Source organism: Euphorbia lathyris, chromosome 7 (assembly GCF_963576675.1).
Source record: "Euphorbia lathyris chromosome 7, ddEupLath1.1, whole genome shotgun sequence".
Lineage (NCBI taxonomy): Eukaryota > Viridiplantae > Streptophyta > Magnoliopsida > Malpighiales > Euphorbiaceae > Euphorbia > Euphorbia lathyris.
This window is the reverse complement of record NC_088916.1, coordinates 33,648,382-33,663,036: the sequence shown is the minus strand read 5'-3', so window position 1 is coordinate 33,663,036 and position 14,655 is coordinate 33,648,382. Positions and strand designations below refer to the sequence as shown.

The window sequence follows — 14,655 nt, the reverse complement described above, 5'->3', positions numbered from 1 at the left end:
ACCCTCCTGCATATAAAGTACTGAACTGTGAATAGTTGCATAGAAAGTACTACTGCATACTAAGTAGTAGCTTACTTAGAAAGCACTGAATTATATAAAGAAAAGTATAGTAATAGAAATTATACTTCATCATCAGTGTATGAAATTATAAAAATTATCAGGTAATGATCAATGGTGGTATTTCTTCAATCGCCTTGATTTCAAGTATTCAAATAGCAAACAAGCTAACAGAAAAACAAAAATGGGTTCGTCTCATCAACATAAAAGCAGCAAAATTATAGAAAAAAATCAAATCAAATCAAACTTATCTAAAACATACGAAAACATAAATCAAAGCACAGCAAAATCATTATGCTAATTTGAACTAATATATTATGAATTCACTTTTACTTACCTACCAGACAAACAAACAAACGCAGCAAATGCAAACCAAAAGGAAGCAGCAGCAGGCAGAACAGAAGGAGATGATGCAACAAAACGGAAGTCAGACACGGCAAGCAGCGGCAAAACAGAAAAAAGAAGGAAGAAGGGAAGACGCAAAAACGAAGAAGATGGCTCTGAAGGAAGAAATCGCAAGAAGAAGAGAAGGAAGAAATCGCATAAAGACTAGCTTACTCTTTAATAATTATAATTTTTATTTAATATTTACTGAACTAAAAACAATATTTGGGTTATGGGCCCTGGGCCTGTGCCCCAAAAATCAAGGCCAGGACCGGCCTTGTTCAAGAATATATAATTATTAGAAAATATTAATGAAGTCAAAGAAGTGATATCTGCGAGCGTCTATACAGTGAAAGAATGAAGAACAAATTGATTGAATGTCTTGATGGGATATTACAAGATGAAAATAGGAAAAATCATCACATTAAGTTGATTCAATTGGATATATTGGGTTATTATAGTCTAATGAATAATTGAATTCGAATACTTGGTGATTATAAAATCCCATCAAGCAAACATGATTATCATCAAGATGAATTTGTGTCTAATTCTTATGAATTTTATTTTATTAATATGTATTGAAGTTTTTTAAGGCAAATACTAAATATATATGTATAACATATTGAATTGATAAAGTTTTTTCACGTGCAACATTAGAAAAATATTGATTCTAATAGTTTATAGCATAATATATTGATGTTGCTTCCATTTTAACATGGATGGTAATTCTTTTATATCGTAGATATAATATTTAATTTTAATTGTAGTTTAATTCAATTTTTAGTTTTTCATTATATTCTAATATATTATTTTAATTAATTTCATATTTTATTATTATTGTTTCATAGAATTCTAGTTATAAAAAACTGAAAAAATATTAAAATTACTAAGAAAATACAAATCATTGAATTTTATAAAAATAAATAAATCATTCACATTTAATTAAAACTTTATAAAAAAAATTAATCAATTATTTTCAAAATTAATTTAATTTGATTTGAATTATTAATAAAAAAAATATATTAAACCCTTATCGAGTTCTGTGGTTTATCCTGATCTTGGGAGTGGATAGACTCACCCTTACTTAAACTTTTTACAAGCAAAAAATATAAAAAATAAATATTAATTTCAAATATAATGATCCATGTCACTTAATTATTTAAACCAGCAAACACAGGATTCCTTAGAGCATCTCTCGTGCTGTTCTTTAGTTGTTACTTAAAGAGATTGGTTGTTTCCAACCATTAGATAGCCTGTTACCAATATTGGTAAGTTACCAATATTGATAACAAACTTTCTACATCTCCCATTGGTTAGTTCACTGCTTCTGTCAGTTTACTTTATTTATTTATTTATTTTATTTTTATGTTTATGTCTAATTACTAAGTAATTAAAAAGAAATTGTTTGTGTTTAAAACAATAACATTTCCATATAGCCCCTTATTTTATATTACTTTCATATATATTAGTACTCCCGTAGAAAAAAAATTGTGTTTTATAATTAAACTTTTTTTCATTTAGTATTAAAAAAACTTTTTTTAATATATATATGTTTTAATAATTAAATTTTTTTAATATATAAACTTTTTTTAGTACTTTTAATATAATTAAATACTTGTGTTTTATAACAATGACTCAAAATTGACCTAACTTGCATTATTTTGGATGTTATAAGTAAAATTTCTTCAGATTGTAAATGTTAGAGATATTTTTGCACCTAATCTATTATTTAAAAAATTTATATATTTTGTTCTCGTATTTTAATCTCGTACTTTTGATTATGCATTTTAAACTTTTAATTTTTGTTATTATTATTTAATTATTAAATTTTATAAAAATTATAATAAACATTGAATTAATTATTTTGTTGGATACTCTTACCAAAAAAAAAATTATTTTGTTGGATAAATATTTTTTATGAAATTAATAAGTATTTAATTAATTATTTTATTGGATAAAAATTATTTATGAGTGAATGTATAGTGTTTTATGTACCATAAATATTAGAAGTAAGAGAGTATTATAGTGATATGTTATTTGTAGGTTGTTTTTTTTTTTTTTTTTTTTTTATATGTGGCAAGTGGCAGTGTGTGTTAATGATGGCAGTTACCTATTTAAACTAGCTGGAGCATTTTAGTAGATTTTTTTTTAACCCAGCATTCTTTTCAAAGTTGTCATCAAAAGAAGCATTCTTTTTTTAAGGAATGACTCCAATTGGAAATTAGCTGAAACTGTGGTTTGATTTGACACTGAGACAACACAAGAAGTGCAGAATATCCATTTTAGGAGTGACTCATAAACTGCGGCCATATTTAATAGTGCATGCATGATACGCCTTGAATCACTGAAAACAAAGCTATTGATTCATCTATAATGCGGTACACTTAGTAATGCTTCTTTGTGGCTATGGAACTTCAACTTCAATCTTTGGCTCGCTTCCTCAATTCCCTAAACACCCAGCATTCAATCATACAGGGGAAACAACTCCACCTTCACTTTTTCAAGAAGGGTCTCATAAATTCTACTGTTTCCTTAGCAAATCGCCTTCTACAAATGTACCTCCGCTGTGGGAGTTTGACCGATGCACATAACCTGTTCAATGAAATGCCTAAGAGGAACTGTTTTTCATGGAACACTATCATAGAGGGCTTTATGAATTCAGGAAACGAATTCAAATCGCTCGACCTCTTTGATTTCATGCCCTTCAAAAATGATTATTCGTGGAACGTGGTCATTTCGGGGTTTGTTAAAGTACGCGACCTGGATACGGCTAGGAGGTTGTTTGATAATATGCCAAACAGAAATGGGGTTGCCTGGAATTCGATGATTCATGGTTATGCTAAAAATGGGTATTTAAAGGAAGCTGTTAGGCTTTTCATGGAATTGAATTCAAAGCCGTTAGAAAGATTATTTGTTGATATGTTTGTATTGGCTACTGTTATTGGCGCTTGTACTGATTTGAGAGCTATTAAATGGGGCAAACAAATCCATGCTCGAATTATAATTGATAACGTGGAATTTGACTCAGTGTTGGCAACCTCATTGATTAATCTGTATGGAAAGTGTGGCGATTTAAACAACGCAAATCATGTTTTGAGTATGATGGCAGAGGTGGATGAGTTTTGTTTGTCAGCCCTTATTACAGGCTATGCAAATTGTGGTAGAATGAGTGATGCTCGGAGAATGTTTGATAGAAAAAGTAATCCATCTATTGTGCTATGGAACTCGTTGATTTCTGGATTTGTTAGCAATAATGAGGAAATGGAAGCCTTTGCACTAGTCAATGAGATGCACAAAAGAGGAATTCAGGTAGACTCCTCGACAGTGCCAACTATTTTGACTGCCTGCAGTAGATCTCGGATTACTCAACATGGTAAGCAAATGCACGCCTATGTTTGTAAAGTGGGATTAGGTGAGAATGTCATTATCGCTTCTTCTTTTATTGATTCATATTCCAAATGTGGGAGTCCTAATGATGCTTGCAAGTTGTTCAGTGAGCTCAAAGCCTATGACACAGTCTTGCTGAACTCTATGATAACTGTGTATAGCAGCTGTGGTAGAATTGAGGATGCAAAACAGATCTTTAAAACAATGCCTATTAAAAGCTTGATATCATGGAATTCAATGATCGTTGGTCTTGCTCAGAATGGTTGTCCAATTGACGCATTGGATCTTTTTCATAAAATGAATAAACTAAATCTGATGATGGACAGGTTTAGCCTTGCTGGTGTGATCAGTGCCTGTTCTGGTATCTCTTCACTCGAACTTGGTGAACAGGTTTTTGCAAAAGTGATCATTATTGGGCTGGAATTTGATGAGGTCGTTTCTACCTCCCTGGTAGACTTTTATTGCAAGTGTGGTTTTGTTGAGAATGGAAGAAAAATCTTTGACACGACGATAAAATCTGATGAAGTCTCTTGGAATTCAATGTTGATGGGGTACGCTACTAATGGTTATGGATTGGAAGCTCTGACATTGTTTAATGAAATGAAGCACTCGGGTATTAGGCCAAATGATATTACCTTTCTTGGTGTTTTATCTTCATGTGATCATTGTGGACTGGTTGAGGAGGGATGGAAATGGTTTAATATTATGAAATATGAATACCATATTGTTCCAGGAATTGAGCACTATTCATGCATGGTTGATCTCTATGCTCGTGCTGGTTGGTTACAGGAAGCAATGGATCTTATAGAGAACATGCCTTTTGAGGCAGATGCAAGCATGTGGTCATCTGTGATGAGAGGATGTGTGGCTCATGGAAATAAGGTTCTTGGAGAAAGGGTGGCTCAGAAAATCATTGAACTCGATCCTGACAGCTCAGTTGCATATGTGCAACTGTCGGGCATATTGGCTACAACTGGAGAATGGGAAAGCTCAGCCATTGTTAGAGAGGTAATGAGGGAGAAGCGGGTAAAAAAACATCCTGGATTCAGTTGGGCTGAGAAAAGAAAATATGCCCATGGATAGTAATTCACAAGATATTCCATCTTAACCACATTATTTGATATTTGGACACAGCCCTGTTACTTCTCAATTGGGGCTGCAGTTGCTACATTTGCAATTTTCCTTTCCTGCTTCTTTAATCTGCAAAAGGTAGAAGAGCATACATAAGGTCATGCATCTGGGTTTAAGTTTGCAAGAATTAGAAATTGGAAAACAATTGGTCAATTTACTGATATGGTTTGAGTTGAACAATCACAGATAAAGTAGATTTTTCAGCATATTCCTAATAACAAGTTTGACCTTTGTTCTATGAATTCATGATTTAGGAACTGGAAAATTTGGAATTTGGATTTTTAATCTCCATGTAGCTGTGCCTTAAAGAGTTGTTCAGCTGCTCTCCAATTCTGAATCTCTTCGCTGGCTGAATCGCGTCATGAAAAAGATCTGGCCCGTATCTATACAGCAGATTATATTGCAGAAGATTTTGTATAATAAGCAGGTTCTTGGAGAAGTACAATTGGAGCAGTTGCTACTATTATACTTTTCAAGGTGCGTTGCGTTTTTTTTTTTTTTTATAAATTCCGGTTGAAATGATTTATTAGGAATTATTTTAAGCATCCTTGGTAATCTCTGTATATATATACATATATAAATGTAATTCTATCATGTCATTCTGATTTTGTTTATTGTTTTTTGGATTTTGGTGTTGTTGTCCATGTATAAAATCAAGAAGTTGTGAATTAAAACCAAAAATATCCCTTTCTATAAAGGAAACTTGACTTTGGCATACTCACGGGTTCATGTAATTTCCTTTCTAATTCGATATTTTCCATGGGATTGCCTTTTGGAAAGCATTGCAGCCCATGCCTTTTCGAAAGCATTGCAGGGAGGGAGGGCAAAGCAGGGTATCATTGGGCCAATCCAATGAATTCGTGTAGCGCTTACTCGATTCCAAGAAGTAAGTCAGTCAAGAAAAACTCACTCTATCTACAATAATCACGTATAAAGATTAGATACAAGCCGTACGTGGGAAATATATTATACATACAATACAATCTTATAGGCAACACATCAGAGACACGAGAGTGAATAGTACATGGATAATCTTATTCATATATAAGCAACAAAAATACATTCAAGAGGTCTCATCCCATAGTAGTAGGGGATAACTACTAGAGATGGTAGAGCACAAGAAAACCTAGTGACAAGTCCAAATTGTTGAAACACAATTCCACATGACAAAAATATTCAAGGAAATTAATATTCTCATAATTAATAACACATTAAAATTAAATATTGATTTATTTGGGCTAATATGTTTGTTGAAGTGTATGTTTAATTAAAAGTATAAGTATGAAAGAAATAGTCAAAGGCCTTAAGAATGGATTAAAGACCCAAGGATCAACTTCAGCCCAATAGCAAGAAGGATCCAGAAGTCCAAAGCCATGCCTAAATGAAGACTGATTCCGAAGACAGAAGATCAAGGCACAAGAGACAAGATCAAACGTTGATTATGATCAACTGATAATGTATCACCAAATAAGGAAAAAAACAGAAGCTTCAGACGGCTTGTCCCCCTGATCAACCTGGAACCTTTGCCTCATTTGGTTAGACAGTCAGGTTGCCTCTGTCAAGATTCAGAAGCGTGGCATCTCGAAGACAGAACGGAAAAGAGAAGAACAACCATTGGCTAAGGATACTGGCTACTGAGGATGAAAGGGACAGAAGAGTTGTTTCCCTTCAACGGTTATTTTGAAATTCGAAATAATCAGCCTCTAAGTGTCACTATAAAAGTCCCATCAATTGCTTCATTTGGACTTGATCATCAACGCTGAATTCAAGAGAGAATCATTATTGAAGTTCTAAAAGCAGAGCAAAAATCCATACACACTCATTGTATTCATTTGTGTAATAGTTCTAAGTTCATTCATTGTGTTCTGAGTTAGAACAAAAACTAAGCGTCTGGTTTTGTAGGTTCTCCTGAATCTGCTATCGTAACAAGGAAGATAGTTGGTTACTAGACAAAGTAGCCTTTTGTTTCAACCCTGCTAGCTCTGACTTCCGACTCAATGCATCGGCGGTTAAATTGCACTTCCCTAAATGATACTCCAACACAAAGTCGAACTCTGCTAAAAACTCTTGCCATCGTGCCTGTTTTGAGGCCAACATCTATTGGGTGAGAAAATGGCTCACAACTGTATTTTCCATCCTCACCACGAATTTGGATCAATAGTGTTGCCAAACTCTAAGGCAATGCACAATGGTAAGTAGTTTTTTTTCCTCATAAGTAGAGTATCGTCGTTTCGTGCCACTGAGCTTCCTGCTCTAAAATGCTATTTAGCTAGTCATCTTGCATTATGACCCCCCTAAGGCCAAATCAGGCGTGTCGGTTTGGACTGTGAATGGTTTGGTCATATCTGGGATCACCAATACTGAGTCTGTAAGAACTGCTTGTTTTAAACTCTCGAAAGCTCTTTCACACACCCTCATGTCCATTGCCACTTTTTATCTTTCTTCAATAGATCGGTAAGTGTAATAATTCTCTTTGAGTAGTTTTGAACGAACTTCTGATATTAATTAGCCAACCCCAATAAGGATTTCAACCCCATTGTATTCGAATGGGTTTCCCAGTCAACAATTGCTTTCACCTTTCTCTGGTCCATACAGATTCTCTATTGTTCGATGACATGACCAAGAAATTTGATGCTCGTCTATCTATACGCACATTTTGACAACTTAAGAGTTTGTTCTCCCGTAACTTTTGGAAAACTAATCTCAAGTCCTCCTGGTGTTCTTCGAGGGATAAAACTGTATACGACGATATCATCAAGGTAGACCACCACAACCTGGTCAAGACAATCTTTGAATACCTGATTCATTAGAGTACAGAAAGTTGTCGGAGCATTTGTTAGTCCAAAAAGCATAACAAGATATTCGAAAGATCCATACTGAGTCACACAAGCATTTTTTGGCACATCACTCTCCTTTACCCAGACTTGATAATACCCGGAACGTAAGTCCAACTTAGTGAAGTATTTGGCTCCACTAAGCTGATCAAACAGATCAGATATTACTGGAATATGATATTTGTTCCACACAGTGATCTTGTTAAGGCCCAATAATCTATGCACAACCGCAGACTTCTGTCTAATAAAGTTTGCCTCTAATAACTCGTCTAACTGCTTCCTCAAGTCTGCTAGTTCTGGAGGCACCATTCGATACATAGCTTTTGCTGGGGATTTTGTTTCCGGCAACAAGTCTATTGCATGATCAATGTCCCGTTGCGGAGGTAAAGCTTTTGGTAATGTTTCTGACATGATGTCTCCCTCACCATCCCCTCGAGGATTCGAGGGACGATGACACTCCCCTCCGAGTCATCACCTTTAGGAACCACCAAATAGGACATCTAGCCCCCTTTTATCCCATTTTTAAGTTGTATTGCCAAGATGCAGTTCTTCTCACGGATTGTACTCATCATGATTGGAATGACGCATGGATATTGGTTTATGAAAAGAAGACAACTTACCGACACCATGGGGATGGCGAAGGCTTATTCATAAAATCCAACCCCAAAACTACATCGAAGACATCCATCGGTACCACTGTGAACCGTTTAGTGCATGTCCAAGGCCTTAACTTATAAGGTATATATGCGTCGTTCCAACAATAGATTGTGTTGGGGAGTTCACTTCCTTGATCTTTCCCGTCTCTCTGAGTACATGGACGCCCAATTGGGAAGTTTTGATATCTGCGATATCGATGACTCCCGTATTGATTAATGTTCTCATATTCTTACCGTTGATTACCATCTCGACATACATGAGTCCATTCTTTGTACTACCTCCCGTTTCCTTGATTTGTTTCTCCAATGCTCCCAAGAACCGAAGAGCCCCCATTATAGAAGGTTCTGAACTTCCTCGATCCCTTTCACTCACGGAACTCTCTTCTTCCTGTATTACATGCATTGCATAACGAGATGACTTCTTCGGACAATCAGACATCTTGTGCGGTCCAGTACAGATGAAACATGACAACAATTTAGGACCAGATGGTTGAGATCTTGGTGGAAAGTTCTTGAAAGGTGGAGTACTAGCAGTTAATCGCATTTACGACAGAAGATGCGACACAGAGAATAAACTTATCGCAAATCCTTGTCGCATCCAAGCGCATTCATCACTAGATGCGACAAGGATTTTAGGTAAATGGGACTTGTAGCATTTACGGCAACAACTCCAACTGTTGTCGCATTTACGCCAGTAGTTGTCGTAAATGCAAGAATAACAACATAGATACATACCGTGCCTTAAAACCTAGCCAATTGTTGCCGCATTTATACCAGAAGTTATTATAAATGCTACAATAACAACTGTAATTTGAAATTTGAACTTCCATTGATGTCGCATCTAACAGTCGTTCACCTAAGTGCGACTACTGTAAATGTATAATCAATGTCATTTCGGTTGTGTGCGACTACTTACCTTAAGTTTGGTTCGTGCTTCCTTTTCGGTTGCGGTTCTTTTTCCTGCCATGTCGAAGTGCAATGAAGAAGATGAAGATGAAGATGAATTGCGGAACGAAAGAGATGAATATGAAACGCACTAGACGTTTGACAGTGAAGAAGAAGCGCGAATTGAAGTTAGGGTATTTTTGTCCAGAATTAATGAAAGTGTCTAATTTAATAAAATGGAAGGAAAGTGTATCAAATATGTTAATGAGTCCCCTTATTAGGTCTAGATTTGGAATTGGCCCTTAACTAAATGGTTTAGTATATGGTGGTTTTGATAGATTTTGAAGATTTCATATTTGATAATTAAAGGTTGTCTTTAAATTTACATATTATGACGTTTTGGTATTAGAAACATTTAGGGTAAATTTCATCAATGGTGTACAACCTTTACTCAATTTCACAGTTTGGTGTACAACCTTCATTTTGTCTCACTAATATGTACGACCTTATAGGTGACCTCCCAATTTGGTGTATAGCAGGTTAAAATGACCGGTCAACGCTAAGTCAACGTGCCACTTCAGCAGTTGACCGGTCAAAAAGTAAAAAATTGACCCTTCAAATATACAATTACTAAAATATCCTTGTTTCTCTCTTTTAACATTATCATTCATCTTCTTCCCTCTATTTCTTTCTCTCTCTAACTCATCTCTCTTTAAATTTCTTTCTCTCTCTAACTCACCCCTCTCTCTCTCTAACCTTCACTAAAGTGATTTGATTTTCTCATTTCATTTGTCACATAAGTAGGTGGATGGTTACATGTAAATTAATTATATTATACAACTAACAAATTCAATTAATCAAAATCCAGGGACATCGAAACAACTCCACACAACAAAGCATCTTGTACCAATTCATCTCCCAACAAACACTGCAATCCAAATTGGTTCATTTCTTGATTTTCTGCATCATAAGGACTTAATTCCCATTTCTTGATTTTCTGCATCATAAGCACTTAATTCCTCCAGTAAATTGGAGTTTTGGAGCGTAGTCAACGACGGTTGAAATTCCATCGGCCGTATGGAATTTACAAATTACAATTATATTACTTGTAGAAGGGTTCACATGACCTTGGCCTGGTGCAGAGAAGACGACAACCGCCGCCGACAGGAACACTTCTTTCTATTCAGTTTCACAGCACAGGTTGCGAATCAAGCCAAGATAAGCTTTCATTTGATTTCTCACAACTAATTGTAGCAGAATCAACTGATTGAAATCATCGCCCCTCTAGAAAGCACAGATTTAACTCTACTTTGCACATGGAATTTATTAACAGAACAGATCCAAGGAGAGTGGGTTCAGATAGTGGTGGGTATGTTTGGGTCCAGCGATTCAAAGGCATTTACAATGAGTCCGCTAGATATGAAATAATAGTAATTTGGGATTTTAAAGGGAGAGGAAATTTTTTATGGCGGAGTCGCAGAAATTGATAATGAAAGCTTTGATAATGGAGAAATTGGATAGAGAAAGTAGAGCTTAGAGAGATAAAGAGAAAAGATTTAAAGGGAAAGATGGAGGGGTGAAAGGGAAAGATTGAACACGGGACAATTAATAGGGGTAATTTAGTAATTGTAGAAGAAGTGGGTCCCACGTTTTTAATGGGATAGATGAAAAATGGATGATGTGGCGCGTTGACTGGCGTTGACCGGTCATTTTAACCGGTTATACACCAAACTAGGAGGTCATCTATAAGTTCGTATATATTAGTGAGACAAAATGAAGGTTGTACACCAAAGTGTGAAATAGGATAAAGGTTGTACACCATTGATGAAATTTACCCGAAACATTTACTTTTCCGTAGAGTTGGCGGGCTGAAATCAGGAAATAAACCATTATTATTATTATTATATGCAGGCAGGCAGGCAGGGAAGTTACAAATTACAATTATATTACTTGTAGTGCTGAGAGTAGATGGGCGAGTTAAACAGGATTTGAGCACGCACGGGTTTGGCAAATGTAGAGAGCCGCATAGACCTGGACCTGGATAAGCAGTTTTTGAAAGTCCCATCCATCTGCCCATGAAAGTTGTCCAAATCGTGTGGTGTGAATGAATGCACAACTACAAGAAGAAGAACAAACACAACACAACCTTTATAAGGTAAAATTACATAGGAGATGAAAGTGCTCCTAGTTTTTCGTCATCACACAACACAACCTTTTTATGTACACAACTCGTAGAATCTCTCGACCCACACTTTCCTATTACTCTCACATTATAGATCATTGTTTGTCAGCAAACTCATTATCTTTCGCCAAGATTGTTCATGCCCAGTTGATCAAAGTTGGGTTTAATACTCACACTTATGTGGGAAATCGCTATCTTGATCTTTATTCTCGCTTGTTTGCTCCTGTTGATGATATTTTCAAAATATTTGCTGATATAACTAGTACAAATACTATATCTTGGAACATTTGCTTGAAAGCAATGTTTAATCTTGGCCAGTATGAGAAGGCACATTATCTGTTTGATAAAATGCCTGAAAGGGACGTTGTTAGTTGGAATTCCATCATCTCTGGTTCTGCTTCGCATGGCGACTCTCAATCTGCTTTCGATTTTTTTAAGGAAATGCAGAATATGGGTGTGAGACCAAGTGTGTTCACCTACTCCATTATGATTTCCATAGCTTTCAATGTATTTCATGGAAAAGAACTTCATGGCAGCATGATCCGAACTGGGTTAAGCATCCCAAATCTAGTACTTGGGAATTCCTTAATTGACATGTACGGGAAGTTTGGGAATGCTGTTTATGCTTTTGGCGTGTTTTTGACAATGGAAGACTCCGATATTATCACTTGGAATTCCTTGATTACAGGATGCTGTAAATCAGGTTACGGAGAAATGGCATTAAAACAGTTCGGTTTGATGAGATCCTTAGGGTACTCACCTGACGAGTTTACATGCTGTGCAGTAATTACTTGTTGTTCTCATTTGCGAAACTTAGACAAGGGTAAGCAAATTTTTGCTTTCTGTATCAAGATGGGATTTCTTTGCAATACCATTGTTTCAAGTGCCACTATTGACCTGTTTTCCAAATGCAACAGATTGGATGATGCAGTGCAGCTCTTTGGAGAACTAGATCAATGGGATTCTGCAGTTTGCGATTCTATGATTTCAAGTTATGAAGGGAATAGTTTTGAAGGGGAAGCTCTCCGACTTTTTGTTCTTGCTTTGAGGAAGGGTATTAGGCCTACTGAGTTTACAATCAGTAGCATTCTAAGCTGTATTTCCACTTTTGCAGCAGAAAGAGGAACTCAGGTCCATTCCTTAGTTGTCAAATTAGGTCTTGAGCTGGATGATATTGTTTGTAGCTCACTTGTGGAGATGTATGCTAATTGTGGATGCGTTGATTATGCCATGGAAATCTTTGAGAATATCAAAATAAGAGATTTGATATGCTGGAATACCATGATTATGGGTTTGACTAAAAATGGTAGACTGCTTGATGTTCTTGACACATTTAAGGAGCTACTAGATGGAGGTACAAAACCAGATGGAATAACACTAGCTGGAGTTTTATTAGCATGCAGCTATGGAGGTTTTGTTGATCAAGGCCTAGCTATATTTTCATCAATGCAAGAAAGCTATGGGATTAGTCCTAGAAGTGAGCATTATGCTTGCATTGTTGAGTTGTTGTGTCAAGGTGATATGATTGACAAAGCTATGAGCATAATAGAAGCAATGCCTTTTGAAATGAATTCATCGATTTGGAGATCAGTGCTCCATGCTTGTGCTAGTTATGGAAACTTGAAACACATGGAATTAGTTGCAGAGAAGCTAATGGAGTTGGAACCATTAACATCTTTCCCTTATTTAGTATTGGCTCGGATATATGAAACAAGAGGCCAATGGGAGAACATTATTAGAGTCAAGAATACCATGAGAAAGAAAAAGTTTAAGACTGTAGATGGATACAGTTGGATTGGAATAAAAAACCTTGTGTATATTTTCGAGGCAGAGCAGTTAAATCATCATGGAGGCGAGGAAATTTATTTGTTATTAAGATTGCTCGATCATGATATGGAGAATGAAGGTGGTTTCCTTTTGTAGCATCCAGAAATCTTCAGCAGGTATAGATGAGCATCTCCTCGGCACATTGTAGTTGAGTCATTTACACCGTGCGGGTAGAAGGGAAGGGACCCTTTGTGACGTTTTGATTCATTTTGCATCTTGGAAATCTTGACCTCTTTTTATGTGTTCAATTCAGCACTTCATACTTAACCCTTCTGTCGGCTTTCTCTCTTTTGCCCCCTACCTTTGTTTCTTTACATAGGAACATTGTTTGTATTCATAGTTATTTGTTGGGATCAATCAATCAAGTATATCTTTATATTCAGATTTCAAGTTTTCTTGGGTAAACTATAAAACCTTTTCTCCTCAATTTAATTTACAACTTTCAATTTTATATACTAGATGACCTTCTTCCAACATGGTGTACACTGGATTCAAACCTAGCACGTCATCAATTTTTAACTCTTTCATTTAAAAAAAAAATAAGGAACCACATCCTATTTTCTCTAGCTTTCCCTTTCTATTTCTCCTCTTTCTTTCTGTCTATATATATATATATATATATTTCCCCCCTCTCTCTCCAGTGTCTGTCCGCCGCTCAAAATGGAGGCTCTCCGGTGACCCACCACTACAAACTCCTTGAAGGTAAAATTAGTGCAGGATGAGGACATCCAAAAAGGTTATGATACATTACCCTTTCTTCTCATCCGTTAGGTGTGAAAAGAATCAAACTTCCACTCCTCTCCATGTTGTTACTTTCTCCGAAATTTGCATAATTATTGGTTTTTTTTGCTTCCTTTGTTTTTTTTTGGTAAGGTAAGGAGGGCTTAAGAAACGGCCCGAGGAAAGACAACAAAAAAGAAAAAGCAAAAATCTAAAGCTAAATATAAATCCATCGATCAAGGTTCACTCCACGCCGATCTTCAGACATGATCTCCAGAATGCCCATCGGCGGCACATCAATCTCATGGTGCCCTAGAGAGAGACTCCCTGCGAAGTTAGCCAACCAGTCTGCCGCACGGTTCCCTTCCCGGTAGGAATGCACAAACTATGTCCCCCAAGGTTTGTCGTGCAGCTCTAGACATTGAGCGATCAACCACGAGAAGGGGTGGAGGGGGGCAATAGTCCCAGTCATAAAGGAAAGCACAACTCTCGAGTCAAGCTCGATAATAACTCGCTTAAAGCCCTTGTTCCAGGCAAGCTGCAAGCCGAAGAATAGCCCCCAAAGCTCCGCGAGGAAGGCGAAACAAATGCC

The 14,655-nt window shown here is 36.2% G+C and overlaps 2 protein-coding genes across 2 annotated transcripts; both read left to right on the top strand.

The window, feature by feature from the left end:
• The first annotated feature begins 2,606 nt into the window (after positions 1-2,606).
• On the top strand, positions 2,607-5,625 carry LOC136235047 (putative pentatricopeptide repeat-containing protein At1g77010, mitochondrial). Its single transcript, XM_066024561.1, has one exon. The coding sequence runs from the start codon at positions 2,848-2,850 to the stop codon at positions 4,909-4,911; it is 2,064 nt and encodes a 687-aa protein (XP_065880633.1). The 5' UTR covers positions 2,607-2,847; the 3' UTR covers positions 4,912-5,625.
• A 5,843-nt stretch (positions 5,626-11,468) lies between these two features.
• On the top strand, positions 11,469-13,704 carry LOC136234892 (pentatricopeptide repeat-containing protein At1g43980, mitochondrial). The gene has a single exon (XM_066024390.1). The coding sequence runs from the start codon at positions 11,553-11,555 to the stop codon at positions 13,437-13,439; it is 1,887 nt and encodes a 628-aa protein (XP_065880462.1). The 5' UTR covers positions 11,469-11,552; the 3' UTR covers positions 13,440-13,704.
• The last annotated feature ends 951 nt before the right edge of the window (positions 13,705-14,655 follow it).